Below are 23,659 nucleotides of genomic sequence, written 5' to 3'. Positions count from 1 at the left end.
AGAAAAAGTATAAAATGATGCCAGAGAAAGAAATGCAAGTATTATCACATAACTGAATAATTTATTATTATTGTTTAAGAAAATACAACTGTAACTAAATTATTTAATTTAAGCTTTTAAGTAGGCAAATTCCGAAATTATATAAAGAATATAAAGCTCATTATGACGGCAGTAGAGCAATATAAGCATTATAGCATGCGTTTTTCCCGACTTAATCAATCCATAGTGTCTGGTCTAGCATACATGCATATGGAAACAGTGAAATTATTTCCATACACGCATGAAAATTAAGCAGATCCGAGATAAATTTGTGTGATGATTTCATTGTTTCAATGCTTCTGAAAGATGTAAATTGAAAAACTTTTAATTGGATGGGTCTAGGAAGATAAATTAGGACAAGGACTTGTACATGCTTGGTAGTTTGAATTACACTTTCATGGTCATTAGTAAATGGACACAGAATGTTTAGACAAGGAGAGCCAAAATACATTATAATCTTTTCCACCAATATATGAAAAATTACATCAAAAATTAATTCTGTTACATAAATTACCTTTCAACGCTACTCTAAAGGCTTTGTATTTAGAAATCTTTGAAGTATATTTGAAGTCTTAAAGGTTCAAAAAATCTCTCCACGCTTGTCACCAATATAACATGTATGATGCAGGACAATGTACTACAACAAAGATGAGATGATAAGAGAAGAATCAAATCAAAAATTATATGATATCCTAAACATAATCAATCAAATATTCTTAAGAAATTGCATATATTCCATGCATAACCAAAATACATGTAATGTTGTATAAGTATTAAACAAAACAATAACGAGCTTACAAACCAAAGTTCAAAAACTTGTGGAGTAATCTATTATCCAACAATGAGCAAACCATCCTGATATGGAACACGAAATTAAAAAATTGGTTTATATTTAATTTTTGTCATTAGTTGAGAACAATTTTGATTGTAATTTACTAGGTATTATTCATATTAAATGAATAGATTATTGAAAAAATATTCTAGATTATAGTAGTAGAATAATAAAAGGATTGGTTTATAGAATATTTTTACGTGGTGGCTAAGTTTGGGATTCACTTCTATATAAGATGTAATCTTTTATTAATAAGAAGACTTTATTTGATCAATGAATTATGGTTGTTGTGGGTTTGCACATGTGATCCAAACAAATATTTTTTCATCCTAACAAACATCGGTTGAGAAATCCTAAAGTCATTGGTTCTTCAACGGTTGAATCACCATAAATAGAGTGAGTTTTGAGCGATTAATCCACAATTATTTATCTTTTTATTGTATTTTTATTCTTGCCCTGCATCAAAGTGGTAACAGAGTCACTATTCACCTAAACCTTTTATCAAACACTTTCCCTACAATTTACCCAAAGAAAAAATGTTATTGTTCACAGTATCTAATCATTGACTGTTCATCCAACACTATTCACAATATTGTCCATCGGCACTTCCCCATCAATTTAACTTCGTTATGTTGCCTTTCACGCATCGAATCTTAACAAACTTTCATTAATTTATTGTGAAAACTAAATATGTCTTTGACACATGGACTTGCGCTAGCTTTAATCAGTGGTTGGGGTTCCTGAGTAACCCTGTCTTTCATTCATGATAATATCGCTCCATGATTGCCAAGTAATTAACATTCAAATTCACCAACAAATAGCTTATAAATAACGAATATCACTTTTAACATCAACCATCAATGTCCAATGAGTATCAATTTCTTGAATTTTAATTAAAATCAACATAGAACAATAAAATGTATAAATAGATAGATACATGGTGGAGATAAATTAGGAGAATGATTTATACCTTGAATAGAGAATCTGTCTTGAAATCAAAACATCAAGATAACTCTGGTTGTTTGCTAATTTTGGGTTCCAATCGAATTAAGGATTGCTTTTTTTATTGTTGTTAAAAAACGGCAACACGGATTTTGATATCGAAGAGGCGATAGAGAATTGTCGAATACTTATAGTTTTAGAATTTAGAGTTTAACAGTTGTGATCTAGTAGGCTCCCGGTGATTTGGTTGGGCCTATTAAGGTAAAATTGGGCGAGTCGGGAATATTTTAGTATTATATGAAAAACAGTTTCTTCTTTAAAAAATTTGAGTAGACGGAAAAAATGTGAACTTTGCTATTTTTCTTGTTTTAAGTCTTTCACAATTCTTAACCTCACCCAAAAAAAATCGTGAAAGACTTAAAAAAGAAGAATAACAAAGTTCACATTTTTTCATTTATTCAAACTTCAAAAAAATTCATATAATATTAAAATATACCCGTCTCGCCCAATTTTACCTTAATAGACCCAACCAAATCACCAGGGAGCCCACTAAATGACAACCATAAAACCCTAAATTCTAATACTAAAAGAAATTGACAACTTCTTTACTGCCTCCTCGGTATCAATATGCGTGTTGCCCCTTTCTAAAAACAATAAAAAAAAAATTCAATTTGATTGGAACCTAAAATTTGGCAAACAATCAGAGTTATCTTGATGTTTTTTAGTTGAAGACAATTCTCTCTTTAAGGTATAAATCATTCTCCTCATTTATCTTCATGGATCTATCTAATTTAAACTTTTTAATGTTCCATCTTTCTTTTACATGTTTTTTAGCATCATTTCCTACACCTTTTTCATTGTATGTACGTGATAAAACCATCATTCACAGAAATCTATCTTAGATCTGCCTGATTCCGATGACTGTGTATAGAAATAATTTTACTTTGTCCATACACATGTATGCTCGAGTAGCAATTTTGGATTGATTTAATCGGGACAAACGCACCTTAGATTCTTATATTGCTCTACTACCATCATAACGAGATATTATTTTTTCGTAATAATTTACTTACCTAAAATCATAATTTAGATTTTTCAACAGTGCGAACCTTTTTTAAACAGAGGGAGTTGATAAATATTAATCTCTGTAAACCTTAGCAGTTGTACTCAAGAAGAAACACCTTTATGTAAAGATTACGAAAGAACACCGTCATAACATTTTTTAAGTAAATAATTAATCCTTTTTGTTGTGAAATTTTGAATCTAAATAAAATCCTATGTAAGATTCTATGGTGTTCAATTCTTCATGGAACATTGGTCTATAAATATATATTCTATAGACTTGTATATCAGTTTTGGACTTTAGTTTATTCTACTAATATGTCTTATTTCTCAATATTTATATTAAACATTGTACATATATTTCTTTATGTTTCACTAGGCACCAACTCGAGACAATATTCACGTGGAGTTCGGAGTAAAGGCAAACTGGGCACCAACTCGTGTCGCGGAGTGAACATATGAGCACGTCTCTGGGATATGAGATATCAGTAGATCATTATTGCTATTGTATTATTGAATATTTTTACATTCTATTTCTTGTACTGGATAATCGAGGAAGAAATTGATATCTTGTACTTCAGTAGTGATTTGAGTTTAGCTAGTATAGTTTGGTGTAAGAGACCCATTTTGTACCCACTTTATTTCCTACCCGGCTTTATTTTTGAGTTATTTTGGATTGTTGTACCAATTTGTTAGATATTGTCAACTGTTTTGAGAATATTTATATTCTTTTACTATACTCATTGATAAATTATGTGATAGTAAGACATGATCCCCTCTATCGATTTAAATTTCATTTTAAAATATATTAGTATCGGGTATTTGGCTAATTTTTATTAGCTCCGTTTCATAAGTAATCAAAGATAAAGTGGGAAGAGTGCTGAGTGGCCCTTAGTTGCGCTCTACCTTGGTGGATTTAATTATTTTGAGAATTCTTTTAGTTGGTTGAAGACTTTATTAGTATCATAATTATTTATGCATTAAACTTTTATCCAAATGTTTGGGTTTTTTTTATTAGAGCTTAATATGATTTGAAGTTAATTCAGTTGTGTAGCCTTAGCATTTTAATAGCAGGGTGTTACACAAAGTGTGTGTTGAATTAGGTCTGAAAAATAGTTGGGGCTAAAAAACGAATTCCTTTGGACTTCAAAGATGATAGCAGCTGCGGCATCCTAGGAAATATTACAAGATGATTTGATAGAGTTTGTATGTGTAGTCTACCACCTACTGAACTGATTTTCGATTTTGCGACCGAATGAGCTAACCACCAAACTAATGCTCTGATTGTATCTAATAACTGAGGAAATGGTGCAGCTGGAGTCAAATTCAGTAACGGAAAAAATAAGCTTTACGTAGCCTTGACCCCAAATTGTTTGAACCTTTCCGAGGTTCCATTACAGTTTATAATACCTTGTTACCCAAGTAATATCTACAGGTTTCGCATTCCAAAATAACATTGCAAATTATTTATATGACCTCCTAGATAGTAGCTGAAGATGTTTATGCAGTTACTAATTTATTTATTTCAGAATAATTGAATGTAGGTAAAAAGGTAGGTAATACTGATGTTTACCGTAAAGAGGAAGCCCCCCTAATAAGGTCAGCAGCAGCTTGAACAGCTCTTTCTTCATTTACAGTTTAAATTTGAACATTGGTTGCACTACCATAGACTGTTCTTTTCACTGTTGTAGTACGCCGATGATTTTCCTGGTCCACCAAACACAAGTATCGATTTTCCGATATCTATAATTAAAGAAAAGGCGAATAAAAAGAATAAGAAGAAAGACTACATTCTTGTTATCTTTTCCATTTCAAAACAATAATAAAATTCATTGTCCTCAGATTCATGTTTAAGCAAGAAATTTCAACAAGTAACATAAATTTAGCTTGCTGAAAGTGGTTTACAAGTTGTAAAAGGAAAATCACTTAAATATAATACTTCAATATAATAAATAATTAACCACTACTTAAACTGTACCAATTATCAGAGGACCTTAAGATGACAGTTATACTGTATTTCTCCATAAACACAGAAACCCAGACAATTATACAATTTAAGTTGTTTAAGCCAATTAGATAGGCATTTGTAAGAGACACATTTTACACAAAATGTTACCCTGCATAGCCATAATTGTTGTCTATATGTTTCCCATCACATTATGTAATGGGAAATCGTCAGATATAAGTTTGGAGCTTCCCTCAAAGTAATAATGTAAGGATCATGTAAATAGAAGCTTTAAACTTTTTACTGCATAATTATACACGAAGCACAAATAAGTAGCTGTGAACCCTAGAGGCCAGAAACATAGCCAAGACAGTGAACAAACATCATATGCTACACGAACTAGTATAAAATATAACACAACTTATCAAAAAAATGAGATAACACATACAGGAAGCTAGAAAAATGAACAACTTTTTTAAAAGTTTTCACTGTCTAGAGCACTTGTCATAAACAAAATGGCATTGTCTTCCAACTCCTCTGATACTCTGTAAAACCGTTCCTCTGAATACATAAAACGTCTCAAATTGATCCAACAAACAAAACTGCCTAAAGCACGACCAACAATGTAGAAGATGGTATTTATAATTCAGTATCCCTGTATAATGGAAGTCATGCTGTATAATTGATACAGTTTCCCTAGATAGATGAATAATATTTTATCTTAGTTTATATAGAATCATACAAAGTTAATACTGAATATTTGTTACTTATTAGAAAATATTCTCTTGTCTGCACACAGCGAATATAAAAATATCATCTTCAATGAATGATATACAAAATTCTGATTTCCACATTGCATCGCAGCTACATTTAAGAACTAAAAAAATCATTATTACTCTCAACCTTATTTTACTCATGTCAGGTCCTCAAGAAAACACATCAGATTCTACAGTCTCTAAAAAATATTTCAGGGGGTTCATCTGCCTACAAAACCCTACTGATACTTCTTATACTGATTTTGAAAATCAAAACTATCTCCAAATAACCATTTACAAAATGAGCGGCCAAAATTATCTTGAATGGTCACAATTTGTCGAAATGTACCTCAGGGGTGTGGGGGTTATTAGGCTATTTGAGCGGATCTGTAATTGCTCCAAATAATGCAGACCCTTCAATGCAAAGTGGGAATCTGAAAACTAGTTATGGCCACGTTAATTAACTTGATGGAGGTAGTTAATTAACCTCAGGGGTCGTGTCGTGTCAACACGGGTACGGAGGGGTCTAGAGGCAAGTCCGAGCATCACAGGCTAAAACATATTTGTTTTTTCAAGAAGCATACTCCGAGAACTCCACACAAGTTCTTAAACTCTAATCCAAACTGCAAGATCAACACGTCAAAAGTCTCTCACGGTTACCTAATTCTACAACATTCTTTATAGATGTGGCATGAAATCGACATGTTCTTATGATGCATATTACTAAACAAATGCTTTGTCATAATAGACTTTTTGATTTCCTTCATGGCCTAAACCGTAAACTTGATGAGGTTCGTGGCCACTTGATGGGAAACAGTCTTCTTTCTTCGGTTTGAGAAGCATCTGCTGAAGTCTGTAGGGAGGAGAGACGCGAGAGAGTCATGTTAGGATCTTTAGTTGTTGATACAGATCAATCTGCTATTGCTACTCATCATACTAATATTGTCAAGAACGACCCGTGCACTCAGTGCAGCACGGGTGGTCATACAAAAGGAAACTTTTTCGGGTTATCTATGGCAAGCCAAGTGACTGAAAACCTTGCTCATCTAACATGCATTCTATTGGATGTAAGCCTCCTGCAACTAACCAGACTCCTTCCGGTAGTAAAGCTCTCGTTGCTGCTACCTCAACCGAGTCTTATTCCTTCTCTGAAGCTCAGATAAGCTGATAAACCAACTCCGTCAACTGCTCAATGCTTCCTCCACTCCACCAGCTGCACTAGATCTTTCCAATAGTTGAGATAACACGTAATTCCGCTTCCCTCACGACTCAAAATTCTTCTTGAATTATGAACTCAAGTGCTTCAATCCACATGCCTCCAAACTAAGACACCATGGTGTATCTTCACTTTAAACTATAAACTAAAGACACCATAGTGTACACTATATACACAACAAAATGACTATAAACTATAAATTATGAGTTATGGTGTTTATAGTGTATCTTCATAAATATCGAAGGCACCAAAGTGTATCTTCACTGTGCTGAAAATGACGGACCTAGGACAAGTTAAGACTATAAACTATGTTTGCTAAGACAATTGAGCAATTGACCTTTGACAATTTAGCATAATCAGCAACCAGACCATCCAAACTGATCCATCACAACAATAAATGGATTCCATAACGACAGTATCTTCAAGTGATAAAACTCAAGGTACCTCCCCTACCAAAGTACTCTACAATTCAAGTTCCCTTCTCTTTGCCCAACAACAGAATAATTGCGTTAATGATACCTATCCTTAAATTCATGAAATGTTCCTCGAACCCTGTTGTTATAACGGAAGCAAAAAAGATTATAATAAACGTAAAGAAAATAACACAAATCGGCAGAAGAGAAAAGTTTTATTGATCTTAAGGATACAGATTACAACATACATTTAGGTTATGCCGATACAGATTACAGAATACATGTTTAGATTATACCCTAGGGCCATGTTTGTTTCATGGGATTATAATCCCGGGATAATAATCCGGGGATTACTAATCCCATCAAAATTAGTCTTATGGATTAAATAATCCTCTCCTAAGTTTGTTTGGAAGGATTAAGTGTAGGATTGTAATATAATCCTTTAAAATTTTATCGTATGTTTGTTTTGAGGGATAGTACTAGCGATTGGAATATAGTCCTTTAAATTTTCCAATCCTATGTTTGTTTCATACGGGATAACAATGAGGGGATTATAATCCTTTAAAAAATGACTTGTAGAAGGCGATAAAACAAAACCTCCTCCCACCAAGTATTAGAATGGATTATAGTCCTATCATCTACTCCAACAAAACAAACATGATAAAAGATAATTTAAAAGATTATAATCCTTGGATAACTCTTCACTAATTTTTTACAAAACAAACATGGGATTGGAAAATTTAAAGGATTATAATCCTATCCCCTACTTAATACCATTAAACAAACATGGCCTAGAGGGTTTATATAGTACTCTCTAGGTGGTTACTGGAAAAGTCCGGAAAAATAGGCCCCAAACAGATAACCCTCTGAAACCAGATTCAAGGCATATTCTAACACCTGTCTCGACTGTCAGGCATCGATATGATGCTTCATCCCAATTTCAGATAACAATACCCTTGACCTTTCTGTGGTCATACACTATAACTATATTGCTCAAGGAATAGTATCAGATAAATCTTAATCTCTTGGCCCAATATTGCACAGCTTGAAAATTCTTTCCTCCATCGTCATTTCCATATTCGCAAAATCATCTCAACCCCGTATTTTTCAACTAAACTACCAGCAACCAAATTCAGAGTATAAAGCTAATCCACATTCCCAAATATGGAGTATAAACTTAATCCACATTCTACAAGTCTTTTGTTGACTTGTACATCGGACCCTTCGCGATCAAAATAGCCACAGAATCAGAATTCTTCTGAACAGAAACATGCAATTCTCTTGTTTTACAGTTTTAACAGATTCTCCTATTTTGTTAAACTAAACAGCTACGCACGCAATGGTATAAAAAAGGACCATCTCTATCAAAAGTGTGTTTGATTACACCCCGTTTGATAAGCTACTATTCAACTGTATTAACACTGAGTCACATCCACTAGGTGTTCGACGAGTTGTCGCTGTCAAAACACAGTCATCGCCTTTTTAATAACAAATTACGAGGAGGGTTTATGTAGTAGTATGTAATGATAGTTATGCAATGGAAGGGCTTTAACTAAATTATAAGTATTTCATTTTCAAGCATGTACAATTCATATTCTTCATTTATTACAAATTTGTTCAAGCAAATGGTCGGGTTTGATTAATTGAAGGAAAATGCTAGGTACCCCAAAAATTCTCCAAAAAATTTCCCAAATGGTGATGTGTCACTTGAATAATGGTAAACCCAATAACAATATGGGACCCGCGTGTATACATATGTGCCCACAAATTAAAAGTTGATATGTGTCGTGCCAAGTCATTTTGGGAAAATTTGGGTAAAAAAATTGGGGTACCTAGTATTACTCTTAATTTTATCTCATTTAAACTCTCAATGATATCAAGGTTGTATTCATGTACTATTGACAATTTTTAAAGTTGATAAAAATAGTTTAACACAATAAGTTTCATTCATTCTAATCAAAACTATATTTGAAGCTGAAAAATTTGAAGACTTTACTAGTAGTAACTCTACGGGCTGGACAGGCTACTTTCCATTGATAGGTTCACTTGATAACCATTTCCTAAATCAAGCTGAACGAAGATTATTAAATATACACGGGTTCGAACCTTGTAAAAGATAAGGCGGGCGACTAGCCAAAAAAACACTTCTAGTCCTGAGAGGCAACCCTCCATGACCAAAGTCGGGGTTCAGTTCCTCGCTCTCCTCCCTTAAAACAGCTGTATATAACTAATAACTCATCAAAAAAATGAGGGTATAAATTTAAATTAAACAACAACGCCAACTACAAAAATCTGTTTAAATTTGTATAGCTTTTAATATAAAATTTGTTAAGCTCTTTCAAACTGGTACTGAAATGTAATATTTAACGTTTAAACATTGCCAGCAAAGAGATAATTCTGCAATAAATAGGCAATAATGAAATGCATTTTAACTCTAATGTTTTGGCCTCCAAACCTGTTGTGCCTGATTATGATTAGACCACACTGGTCTGTTCTTATTCGCATTTTTTGAACGTCCATTATTCTTTGAATTGCGAGTTTGATGTGATGCTCTGTCGACCTGTGGACGACTCAGGTTGTAGCTTCCAGTCTCTTTAGGGTTTCTGACTTTTGATCTTGTCCGTGGTGACAATCGGTCTTGTCTAATTAGTGTAGCAAAGAGAGTAGCCTGGTTATGCCCTGTTGCTGCAAGTATATCGTGTGTTGCTCGAATTGCCTCTGCCGTTCTTGTCAGATGGATGTTGGTTACGGTCCTTGCAGTATTAGCAGGCTGCTCAAAAGGGTCCTCAACCTAAGAATCGATTTACAAAAACTGAAAAAAATTAGATCTGGAGGTAGAAATGATTTTATTAAGGCTTTAAGCAGTAGTCGGGTCCCTAAATGAGATACATGCCAGCAGGGAATATCTGTGTGCGTGTGTGTGAGAGGGAGGGAGGGAAGGAGAGAGGGGGGGGGAGAAAGGAGACCAAGATAACATACATAGAGTGCATATTTTCTGGGCAACCATGCCATGTTGCTCCCAATATCTTCCCACTGTCCAGAGTAAGGATTAATGCCTTGTACTAGGGCCCTCTCATCAATGTCAGAGAACTTCAAAAAAGGAATATACAAAAATTATTATGCTACACCAAAATTAATTCATGGCACTTTCACTGTACCCACACATCAATATTGTGAAGTGCAACGTCTTTGTGCTTTTCGGCAGACCATGGTAGTATACTTGTAAAGTATTATTGCTACCACAGCAGTCTTCATTGGGGATAAAACAATTCACGAGTATAATAGAGAAAATGTAAAAATACCTTTGCAAAGAATGATATGAGCAGATCGGTTAAAGAACTTCGGTTTATCTTCCTAGACCTACGAAACCTGTCCATGCTAAGAGCAAATGTTTCTTCAATTTGTTTCTCAGCATCAGTTCTCACACCTGAGTGCAGACAATAAAAGTATCATTCTGTGCAACTTAATTTGGATTTTAAACTGCTAGATTCTAAAAGAGGGTCATGTTTTGGGGGAAAACTATCTTGCAATGTTTCTTATCAAAGCAAACGAAGTACTATATCTATAATTAGTTAGAACCTTATGTTCATGTAAAATAGTCCTAAACCCCACACACAGATCAATATTTTGTAATCTACAAGATTGCAAGAAGTTTACATCATCGTCGTGCTAGCTTTTTAATCTGTATATGTTTTCATCAAACCCTCTTCCTATGATGACTAAATCTTCCTTACTCTTGTAGCAAATTATAAATCAAACATCAGCCATTTTTATTCATGTCCGTACATCTGTAAATTGGAATAGCTTGCACTTCAATCTTTAAGGACTTTCAGCAACATAAATAATGCAAATTTCAAGCAATTGAATTCCATAATACGTACAATAAAACCTAAAAGGTGGAACTACAATTCAAATCCCTGAGATTAGGGTTTAAGCTCAACCTCAGTCTCTTATATATAAAGTTCATCTCAACACACTTGCTATAAAGTGAACCAATGTACCGTTTAATTATATGTGTTACATATATATGAGATCTCTGAGCTTTAAAGTTTAAAGCAGATGTATTAGTACTTAAATAATTTTACCCGCCCGAAAGGAAAAAGAGAGTTTAGCAGTGCACATGATATTTTTTGAAATATATAGGTGCATCTATATTTCAAAAATTTCATGTGCATATATATATATATATATATATATATATATATTTTACCTCCGAACATTTTAAGTTATAACTCTAACAAAACTGGTACCTGAAAGGTCATGTGCCAAATCTCCTGGATAGAGATCTTTTAGAGGAGGTAGAATTGCCGGTACACATGTCTGCACGATATATATATATATACACACACATAAGAATAAGCCTGGAAGTAGTAATTCTGGTTTCCGTTTTGAATTGAACTTAAAAAATTCATGTTTGAACCGGACAGAAAACAATAATAGATACATATACTATAAACACGAGTCATGACGACAATCTTCTCATTTTGAGCAAATAAAGAACATGGAAAATTATGTACAAAAGGCTAAATAATACACGCGCAAGAAAATGGTACATACTAAGTTGTTTTTTCCTTTCTCCATGCATGTAACTGGTTTTGAGTTACGATATTTTTAAATAATAGAACAGGTGTCCCTTCTAATTTCTGAAGAGCTTAGGGGGGGGGGGGTTTACTAGTGATATAGCTATCACTAAGTTGATAATAAGTAATGGTGTGAAAAACAAATATTCAACACATATGAAAGAGACTGAGATGACCTGAAAATGAAAGATAACCAGCAAGGTGAGACTATATGAATGCAAAGCCCCAGACTCTGATTCGTTTATATCGTGTGCTATTGCCCATTCCTTGACCTACATATAAGACACATTTTAAAATATTGTATATGATTCCAGAGGCAGGCATCTAAAATTTGGCTGGGAAATACCAGCAAAACTATTTCATGGAAGCGTCTATCGATCTCATTGATCCAGAATAGCAACTTGGCCTTCATATGACCAATCAGATTATTGATGGAGATGTCAACAGAGATTTGAAGGTTGTGCTCCAATTTCAAGAAGGGTATTCTAGCATTGTTGACGAACCTGAGCTTACGCCATGTACCTACAAACACGACTTGTTAATACTTAAAAAAACAGGTACGCTTCTATGAGTATCATATTTCATAGTCAGCTCATAACTTTATAATGAATCGTCATACCAATTTTACATATATACGCAACAAATATATTTTCATAAAATATGCGTACACAGGTAACATGTGCCATTTACCTTTTGATCTATTGGTACAACTAAATCCATTGAATCATGGTACTATATCTATCCTTTTCGAAAAACTATTCTTTAAAATTCATGCCAATCCATGATCGAAATGTCTATAAATTTACACTGACACAGGAAACAAGGATCAGGTAAATCACATCAGCAAATTTTGGTAGTATTTGTAAGAATGGGGAAACTATTAATTGGATATCAATTGTCTATGATTCATAGTGAGATTTCACAAGGGACAACAATAATTTCACAGCATGCGTAGTGTCCAGGACTTAAAAAATATTACCTTCACTCCTAAGAGTTTCCAGTAAATCTGCTAGTAAACTCTCCTTCTGCTTTCTCCCAGCATAAGTAATATACGAACCACTGAGTATCTGGATAGATATATCCAGATCCCCCCGTCTTGTGAAAAGATTAGAAACAAAAGAGCCATACGGCTCTACCGTCGCACCTGTGTGCACCAGTTAAGCTGTGAGTTCTTTTTGGCACAACGCCATTTCAATTGAAAAAAACATATTTCTAAATTCTGTCCAATTAAGCATAAATTAAAAATAAATATATGAACCATCATAGAGTATCTTAACACTTGACCCAAATTAGCATTGCCTTTATTACTTTATATATGTTTGTGATGGCATGTCATTAGGACACAAGCCTGTGCCAATTGGTAATTTCAGAACTAAGAGATCACAAAGGTAAAGTCCGAGTGAGACAGAATTTATCAACACTTTGCCGGGAAAAACTTCAGTCTTAATATGACGATTAGTTTTGTTCATGCACGAAACAGGGATTCACATAATATGCTAGGGAACTACTTGTAATAGTGCATTATCACCTCTAAGGCTTTCCACAGATTCAACGGCATCTCGAACTTCTTGAAAGATATGAAATCTCACTGCCCAATCATCGTCCTTAGGTTTGATCAGAATAAGAATCCTCTGCAAAGTTTTCTCCACTAGACTGTAGGAATTCATTATACTAAAAAAGTCCAAATACCATCAGACAAGACTAAAGATATCTGTAAATCAAAATGAACATTCTTTTCATATATCAAAAACAAGTATAGCATGATGCTGAGAAAGAAATAAAAACATTACCAGATAATTAATTTATGATTTAAAATTATTAGTTAAAAATTGACTACTGTAGTTAAATAATCTAATTTTAGCTTTTAGGCAAGTAAATTATAATGAAGAATTTGTATCTCCTTAGGAAATTAACGTGCATTTGTCCAGATTTAATTAATACAATAGCCAGTCTAGCAGTTGTGCATATGGAAAGAATGAAATTACTTCCATACACGTGTAGAAGCAAGCAGATCCAAGCTAGATCTGAATGAACGATGATTTGATGTAATTATTGCCGTGCAGTGACAAAGGTGTAAGAACTTGTTGGGTTTCAGGCACATTAACGCAGCGGAAAATTAAAATTTAAAACGAGTGACCGAAACCCCAATACAATATATGCGGAAACAATTAAGTCAGAGATCTGGATTCTTACCGAGTGATTGAAATGGAGAAACAAAACGAAGAAAGAAAGGAGAAAGATCCACGAATCCCAACGTATCCGGTTCGCACGATGTACACTTCTACGGTATCCACACGAATGCCTAACGCCTGAGAATCGTCCTTCAATCAACAAAGGACCTTTCTCTTCTTTCCCAAATATCCCTTTTATGAGCGGCTAGTTTTCCTTTCTTCTATCTGATTGATATACTATGACAACGAGATATATTGTTTATATAGTATATACAGGCATCAAAACCCTAGTCTTATGTAAGTAACTTAATAAATCCAAAATTATATATATTTGTAGATATATAAATATTATATATATAGGCTCTTGTTGAAATGAGAAACCCCACGAATGCGAGAATTGAGATCTAATCTCAGCCACACAATTTTTATCCCTACATTAAATCTCAACCACCCATTTCATATTTTATATTTTATTTTTTATCTTTAATCTCTCATCCAACACTCTCTCTACCCACCCCTAGCTCACCAGCCCCCACCGGCCTCCGCCACCAACCACTGGCCATCACCGTCGCCGGAAAAAGCACCGGATCTAAGATCTCCCCTCCCTCTCTCTCTACACCGCCATCGATCACCATTACACCGCCTTCAACTCCGGCTACACATCTATGTCACCTTCGCTATCATCAACACTTCCTTCAAATCAAGATCGTATGCTCCAATTAAATCGTTGACGATGTTGAGGACGAAAGAGATTAATGTGCGGGAATCCTGTAGCGATCGAGACGCCATTAAAGCTATGCTCGAGCTTCAAACGGAGGCGATTTACTGATTTTCCGTTCAGATCTGAGGATTCTTGGTGATTCAGTTTGATATTCGGTGATTTTCTGGTTGATTGCAAAGATTAATCGTATATGACGAACATGTGTGATTGTGGTGTGGTGGTTATGATAGTTTGATTTAGTGAATTATGTGTTTAATTGTAGTGATTTTTCTTCGACGGTGGTAATTTTTTTTGTTCTGGTGGTCAGAGCATGGCTGGATATAGTTGCAGTGGTGGTGATTTTTGTTTTTTGGGGGTGACTTAGTTTTCCGATGGTAATTTTTAGTTTGGTGGTGGTCATTTTATATTTCCGATGGTGATTTTCTGGTGGTGGCCGGAAATGGTGGTCTCGAAGGTGGCGGTTGGAGATGGGAGGGGTAGTGCTATAACAATTGCAATGATAAACAGTTAAATCACCAGCATAAATGATATAATCACTAGTTAACATTTCAAAGGGATTCTCATTAGAACGCGACCATATATATATATATAAAAAGTTATAAACACACAGACATACAGATATTAGATACATGTGGGCAAAAACTAAATGAAGACCACTTAAATTCATATTTTTTAATTAAAACTCACCGAGATGTTTTATGTGTGTGACCCTAGTTCATTATGACGTTGACAATAATTTTAATATCGAATATAGAAATTACAAAAATGAGTAGTGTATCATTGCAACCCAAATAAAGATTAACATTTTTACAATGTGACTTAATCCTTTTACTTTTAACATTTTAGCTTAAACTCGAGATGCGACTTATGTCATTATCTTCAGTATTTAATCTCTATTTTTTTATCAGTTACTACATTATTAATATAAATTAACATTTGAGCACAACCACCCATTTCATAGTCTTACTCGGTCAACAGGCATCTTGATCATTCATATTTCTTAGACTATTCACCAGTTCATGTATTAGGACGGTTAAAACTAGTTATTGCATAATCAAGAACATAATGTCAACTAATACAAAATAAAATGACTCTAGGGCATAAACATAAACTTGAAGAACTAAAGCTCAGACACATCTTATCGAATGTTATCGAAAGACAAACATAAAAAAGCTTTGATTTGATAGGTCGGAGAAGATAGAAAAAAGATTACCAAGCGAGAGTTTGTCTTCAAAATCTACCTCGAGACTGATTGTTAGCCAATTATGAATGCCAACTGAATTAAAGATAATTTTTTTTATAAGAAACAAGAAATTGTTGTTGAGAAAAGGGCTGCAATAACATCAAGGAGGCGACCAAGATATTTTCCAATACTACAAGCAAAAAAATCTTGGAGTTTACGATAGTGATATGGTCGATTCCTCGGTGATTTGGCTGTGATTTGGTTAAGCCGGTTAATGCGAAATAGGATGATTTGGGTATCATTTAGTATTTTATAATAAACGTATCTTTCATGTTCAAACTTGAACGCCGGAAAAAAGGTGAATTTGGTTATTCTACTTGTTTTAAGTCTTGTTCATTTTTTCATTGTGGACAAGGTAAATTTAAAAAAAAAATTATACACTCACACGCACATTTGTCTCTAGTGACACCCGCGGAGTAAGAAATTAAAATATTAATTTTTATGTATTTTATATTTTTTTACTTTTGTATATGAAATATATGACCAAAGATAGTAACGACGAACTAACTGCCATTTATATATTTAATTATTTCACATAGTCTATTCAAGTATAGGACTAAGTGTAATATACGCAATATACAAATTATTTTCCTAAAATTTAGTTAACTTCGTCCAAATTGTATCCCACCAAAAATAAAAGTATTTCTTAACTAACTATTGGGTAAATCATAAACACATTTTTGTTTATCGAAAATAATTCAGACCTTTTTAATAACTTCAAATACATCTATAGTTCTAAAAAATTAATTTTCAACACTCCCTCTCGATTAAAAGTTGAAATTTTTTTATGAAGCACTTTTCTCATTCAATCATGATCTCATCACCTTCAACTTTTGTTACTTGATGTTATTTTTCCAACATTTATTGTTTAGTTTTTTCGAACATTAGAGCACTTATCTCAAGTGTTACACATGGCCGAGGACAGGTAAAAAAAATTATATAACCAAACCCAATTTATTTAGTATGTGAAATCTTCACCCATTATTAAATAAATTGTTTCACAACTAACCCTATAATATGAAGATCGCACTGGGTCAGAGGTCGGGATATTTAGGTCAACAGATTAAATGTTTAAAAAAATAAGTCAAATTATATCTAAAACATAGAAAGGCCGCATTGTATGACAAAAAATATTGATAGAATGTCTACTTTGATGTGTAAGACAATTTAGGTGTACAGTAAGCTTAGTTTATGGTATGATGATATAAAGACATTACCTAGTAGTTATGCATAATAACCAAAGATTATTAAACAACCATTATTCTTAGAAAATAAAGAAATAAATCCAACACATGTTTACAATGCATCTTAATATTATAGTCGAAAGTATTTATGTACGGAGTTGGGTTTATTTAGGTGAAATATAGTTCGACCCGTGTCTAACCCAATTGAACATGTCAATATTTGTAAATTGTAACCAATTAATATTCAATTTATAAGATATCAGTTTAAATAAGTCCAAAAAGGGATAGTCTAGTTCGGTTTAATAAAACTCATGAACGGCCCTAGACTTCTCTTTATGGGGCACAGTGCACTTCTCACTCATAGTTCTAAATCAAAGTCTCTTTAAAGCCACCCGTGCCATAATTTCCTTCTCACTATTGTCATGCCGATCATAGGTCTAGTGCCTAGGCCTTGAGCAAAACCGATCTGAAACTAAAATTTGGTATTTCAGGTATTCGGTCTATTAGTTCCGACCGAATTATATTTCAATTTGGCTCGGTTCGTTTTTTATAGACCCGGGTCCCGACAATTTTGGACACGACACGACTTACACGATACGAAACGACAAGAAAATTTAGTGTTTGTGTTTGCCTTTTTAGTACACGCCACAAAAATACACAAACACGAAAGTACACGATCGAGATTTAGTGTCGATTTTGTGTTTTGCCTTCAAGTATACGACATGAATAAATATTATATTTAAATATTAATATTTATAATGAATATATGTATATTTATAATAGATATATCGTATATACATATTTATTCTTAAAATAATTACCTAATTTTATAATATGTATATAAATGTGATCTAAATATATTTTTTTAATATATTTTGTAAAAAATTTACCTAAAAACTTACATTTTTATTTATTTATTTATTTTAATTATTATTAATATTCGATTTTACACGAAAAACACGACACGAAACGAAAGTACACGAACACGAATGTACACGAACCCTAAACATGTCGGTTTTGTGTTTGACCTTCAAGGACACCAAACACAAAAATACACGACACGAAAGTATACGACACAGACGAATTTCTAGGTCTAGTTTTTTAACAAACAAATTTGATTACAGGCCGAATAGACCAAATTAGATATATCACACATTTATATTTTATCTATTATAGATATAATACATATTTTTAACACATTTAAAATTATATCCACTTATAACTCAACCCTTATCAATTCTTTGTCCACATTCAGTCATTTATAAATCCTAATATGTAAATAAGCATGTTGTAAAATATAGGCTAAATTCAAGGATGGGCCATTTGAGAACAGCACAACAAATATAATAGTTTAGACTTTGGTACTCAAGTTGAACAAATGTGATTATTGAACTATTTTCGTTTTAGTATCCCTACGTTTGAAACAAACATTGATGAGCTTAATGGTCAATATTGGTCACAGTCCAAGTGCACCTTCTTCTTTTAAATCTTCAAATTCTTGTCTGTTGTGATTTCGTGATTATAAGTAATAAATCATAAATCAAAATGCAAAAAAATTAAAAATTTCGGGTTTTTTATGCACGAAAGCAAATAGATCAAAATATTTCGATTAGGTTCTTGTTTGGTCCGAAATATTATTTTGGTCTGGTTCGGTCTATAAAAAATAGAAATTCGGATTTTGGGTAATTCAGTTCGATTCGTATATTGGACTGAACCAACCGAATGCTCATCGCTAGGCACTGCCTATATTTATCGTATCATGCTACCTTTATCCTGTTGTTTCTCCCATGCTTTATTCTCACAAATCTCCGCAAATTGCCTTTATTTTTCATTTTGTTCACCGAAGTTCATCATCAACGCCCAATTACTCAAAATAAACCTAGCTCGAAAACCATGTTGACTTTTATATATATATTGTATTTGTATATACATAAAAAGTAAAAAAAATCAATTGCCGCTTTTTATTTATTAAACTAAGATATATATTATAGGCAACATACAAACTATTTAGCTATAATTTAGCTAAATCTATCCTACTAAGTGGTTGAAATATATGAAACCAACATTAAAACATATTCTTATCTTAATAAATAAACGAATAGTTCATCAACCTGCTTTTGTTTATAATAATTCATATAGTTACTTTATATGAAGTGATGAGTTGTAGGATAAATCTACAACTTTAAAATATTTTTTGGGGTGATAAATTCATCTATTTGGTTTTTCTCTTTCCTCGAGGTACTTTCTAATAAACCTATATTCTTTCTCCCTCCTCCCCTGTTAGTCGAAATTCACAAGGAATCGACACTAGAACGCATGATATCCATTGGTCGTTATTTAAAATAATATACAATATAAATATACATTCAACATACACTATTCTTTATAAATTATGCTATTTAAAACACAATATACATACATATATATGGGGCAGTTTCATGGCTTCATAAGTTGTACACAACTTTTTACACAAGTTTTGGGCCATCAGAAATAAGAAAGATTTAAAGGCCACAATTTATTTAAACAATCACGTGCAATTTCCCTCTCCTCCCTCGATTCATTTTCTTAAATAGTATAATTTTTTTCTAGTGGACGCATTTATAATGACATAAATTTGAATAATGGTCTCATTTTTTTGTTGGTTACAATGTGTTCAAACATTTGAATATATTCCTTTTCCCGATTATTTATTCAATGAATTTTTCCTGTTTTTGTTAGAATTAATCAATCTAAAAGTAGATTTTGAAAAGGCTTATTTTTAAAAAAAAAATACTATATTCCCTAATAATATAAAATAGATATAAAAATATTTAAATATTAAAGATGAAACCAATATTGAATTTCAAAAAGATTTAACGATAATCAAAAAAATTGAGTTGATTAATAATACTGAAGAGAGAGTTCAAAATGCCAGGAGAAACAACTGAAGACTGGGTTAAAAAATCAATTATGAAAATAAGAAGATTATTTATGTAAATACAAAAAACAAAGAATTATAAAAATTCATCTAATCGTTCATAATAACTTAAGTTTCCTAAAAACAGAATAAAATTATAAAAAATGAATAAAAATAAAAATTTGTAATTTAGATTCTAAATAGTAAGCTAGTGTGAGAGAAAAGAAGCAAACAAAAAAAGGAAGTTAATTAGTAAAACGGAAAAAAGAAAAACAAGTTCAGATGACGAGGGAGGGAGGGACTAGTTAGCGGCATTGCATCCTAATCGTCAAGTTCAATTAAATCTAATGGCCCAGGACTTGCGTACAATTTATGGTGTCATGGAACGGTTTTTGGGGGTTAAACCCAATAGGTAGTATGGGCTTGGTGATAGAAAACATAATTGGATTAGGTAATAATTATATGGGTAGACAATTATAATCATAATTGAGTTGGGTAATAATTGTATGGGTAGACAATTATTATTATAATGGGATTATGTTATTAGTCTTGGTGGTCAAGTTTGAGATGGTTATATATACATAGTCATGTTATTCATTGTTTTGTTATGTGCTTGAGTATTGTTTGACTTAAGAGTCAATACCGTCTGGTGAGATTGATTGTATTATTGATAATTGTTTGGATTAATAATACAAGTTGGGACGTGGGTTTTTTCGCGTCATATATTGAGTGTGTGTTTTGCATTGTTTGTTTGGTTCTATATTTGTGTGTATTCCCCCTAACACGGTCACCCTATATAAATATATAGACATATGTATATATATAAACATATATAAACATATATATGTATATATATATATGTGTATATATTACCTGGAGAACAAACAATGGAGTGAACGGAGACAAAATGCGGGTCAAAATCCGCGAAATGGCATGAAAAAAGCCTGAAATGCATGTAATGTTTATTATAAATAATGTTCAATCAATGAAGTCGAGGTGTGTATTTAATTAGGGTTGAGTAAACGAACCCCAAGTTCCTAGATCATGTCATGTCCATCTTGATTTTTTGTATGTACATTTTCATGAACTAGCATTCCCTGGACTTCAAACATGATAACAGCTCCTCTGACCTAAGTAAATATACCAAGATGATGTTAATCACTTGATAGATTTGTATGTGTACCTATTGAACTGTTTTCAATCATAGCGAACTATTGAACTGATTTCAATCACAGTGACATAATAAGCCAACCAGCGAACTATGGTTTTGATTGCATAATTTGGACTAATACTTCATGAATATATTACTATGAGAAACAATGCAGGTGAAGGAAAATTCAGTTATAACAAAAATCATCTTTAAGAATCCTCGCCCATATTACTTGAACTTTTTACATGATTTCATTACAATTTAGAATACCTCGTAACCTTGGTAGTCTCTACACGAATTTCATTCCAATATAACATTGTAAAGACCTCCCCAGTAAGGTCAGCAGAAGCTTCAACAGCTCTATCTTCATTTAGAGGTAACTTCATTATTAGTTGCACGACCAGTCGACCATAGATTCTTCTTAGCATTGTTGTAATAAGCGGATGATTTTCCTGGTTCACCAAACATTAGTACTGATTTTCTGATAGTTAAAAATTGTTAATAAAGACAAGACAAATCAAAGGAATAAGAAGAAATACTACATTCTTGTTGTCTTTTCCTTTTTAAAACAATAAGAAAAATTCATTCTCCTAAGATTTATGTTTAAGCAAAAAATTTCTAACACATAAATACGGTATGCTGAAAATGGTTTGCAAGTAAATTGGAAAATGTTTAAAAATAATAGTTTGATAAAATAAATAGAAAAAACAACAAATATTCCATCAGATCTTTAATTGTACCAACTATTAGAGGTGAGAGGACCTTAAGATGATAGACATACTATGTTTCTCAAGTATCAACACACACACGCAAATAAAAAAGAGACGAACAAATATACAATCTAAATTATTCAAGTCAGTTAGACATTTATAATAAAGCACTGTAACCCAAATATTACTAGCAAAGCCCATAATTATTGTCTACATGTTTCCAAGCAGAACTGGTAAAGGGAAACCTTCAGTTATGCTTTTTAGAGATTTAACAAAATAATAATGTAATGCATGGATCATGTAAATTAGAGGTGCAAACTTTTCACTGCTTAATTATACATGAAGCACACTATTTCAAAAAAAAAAAAAATTATACATGAAGCACAGTCTAGTGACTGTGAACCCTAGAGGCCAGAATCACAACCAAGACATTTAACAAATACCGTAAGATAATCAACCTAGAATAAAAAGGATATAACGTATACAGAAGGCTAGAAAATAAAGATCTGATTTAAAAAATTCACTCTCTACAGCACCCGCCGGCCGCCATAAACAAAATCACAGTCTCCCAACTCCTCCAGTGCTACTTAAAAACTTTCTCTTTTCTGGCCCCATAAAAGGTCTCATATTGATCCTACAAAACTGCCTAAAGCCCTACCAATGATCTTAGGACTATCATCCATAGTTTAACTAAAAGATTAAAAAGATCTGATATATAACCTTGTTTAACTAAAGTATTAACTGCACACCATCTACCATAAGGAATTCTGAAGCAGATATTCCCAAAGTCTTCGTTCTTAATTTCGAAAGACCACTTTTCACAAGACCCTCACACATGTATTCTTATGTAATATCAGTCACAACTTTAAACATGTAAACTTTCATACTTAAGAGCAACGTGAAGCCGTGCCATGTTAAAGAGTGATCCACCACAGTGTGTCTTCACAGTGCTGAAATGACCAACTTAGGACAAGCTAAGACTATAACATATGTTTTCTAAAACAATTGAACAATGGACCTTTGACTATTCAGCAAACTCAGAAACCATACCATTCTGATCCATCACAACATCAAACAGATACCCCAGTCCATCTAAGTGACGAAACTCGAGAGCTCCTCCCCTACCAAACTACTCTCAAATTCAAATTCCCCTAAACAACAAAATAATTATGTTATCAACACCTATCCTAATTTACCTATCCTAATTCAATTAAGTTTCCTCAAACCTCGAGTCATGTTTCAGTAATCCATACGATGCTTCATCTTAATTGTAAATAACACCACCCTCGAACCATTCCGTAATAAAGCACCAGAACTCATTTGGAGTACAAAATTAATCCACATTCCCATATTCACATATTCACAATGACAAAATCATATCATCCCCGTGTTTTTATCGCTAAACAACCACCAAATTTGGAGTACAAAACTAATCCACATTCCGCAACTCTTTTATCGATTAATGCCTTTAAACCTTTACAATTGAAATAACCACTTATCCTATTTCTACCTAATGAATACAAACAAGACTAAAAAATTTAAAAAGTTAACGAACTATTATATCAGATATCAGTTCAAATTTTTAATTATAAATTGTTTTTAATACTAAATCTTTTGAAATCCACGTAATTCAGATAATTTAAACACTGAACATGGAATTTAGAGAGGGCACCAGTGATTCTAGTCTGAACCATTGCTCTCGTGGCGTCAGTTGTCACCGTATCCACTTTGTTTTATGTAAAATATCTGATGATTATGTATATCCACCAGGTGTTCGACCGTTTGTCGCTGAAAATGGAC

At 32.9% G+C, this 23,659-nt stretch overlaps 2 protein-coding genes across 6 annotated transcripts in view; both read right to left on the bottom strand.

Annotated features, from left to right (window-relative positions):
- LOC141697230 (protein HESO1-like) overlaps positions 1-4,582 on the bottom strand; it is a 9,870-nt gene extending 5,288 nt beyond the window's left edge. The window contains exons 1-2 of one of the 3 annotated variants that reach the window (XM_074501509.1): positions 1,842-2,068; positions 554-676 (exon numbers count right to left, since the gene is read on the bottom strand). The gene's annotated coding sequence lies outside the window, so the exon portion shown is untranslated. Of the gene's footprint in view, positions 1-553; positions 677-1,841; positions 2,069-4,448 lie in introns of those variants that run through there. The other 2 variants (XM_074501508.1, XM_074501507.1) reach the window with 2 other exon arrangements.
- On the bottom strand, positions 4,450-23,659 carry LOC141697231 (protein HESO1-like). 3 transcript variants are annotated; one of them, XM_074501511.1, is made up of 14 exons: positions 23,532-23,659; positions 21,420-21,601; positions 21,028-21,129; positions 20,873-20,943; positions 13,313-15,952; positions 12,764-12,928; positions 12,131-12,306; positions 11,961-12,056; positions 11,455-11,524; positions 10,507-10,631; positions 10,184-10,294; positions 9,660-9,995; positions 9,311-9,421; positions 4,450-4,582 (listed from the first exon to the last, which is right to left on the bottom strand). In XM_074501511.1, the coding sequence occupies exons 5-13, from the start codon at positions 13,449-13,451 to the stop codon at positions 9,413-9,415; spliced, it is 1,227 nt and encodes a 408-aa protein (XP_074357612.1). In that variant the 5' UTR covers positions 13,452-15,952; positions 20,873-20,943; positions 21,028-21,129; positions 21,420-21,601; positions 23,532-23,659; the 3' UTR covers positions 4,450-4,582; positions 9,311-9,412. The 3 variants fall into 3 exon arrangements, with proteins under 3 accessions (XP_074357612.1, XP_074357613.1, XP_074357611.1); XM_074501512.1 differs by having other exon boundaries at positions 4,508-4,618; XM_074501510.1 differs by lacking the exons at positions 4,450-4,582; positions 9,311-9,421 and having other exon boundaries at positions 9,459-9,995.

The sequence above is a fragment of the Apium graveolens genome, chromosome 11 (genome assembly GCF_009905375.1).
Source record: "Apium graveolens cultivar Ventura chromosome 11, ASM990537v1, whole genome shotgun sequence".
Taxonomy (NCBI): domain Eukaryota; kingdom Viridiplantae; phylum Streptophyta; class Magnoliopsida; order Apiales; family Apiaceae; genus Apium; species Apium graveolens.
Note: the sequence above shows the minus strand (reverse complement) of the source record. Positions and strands in the feature narration are given on the sequence as shown.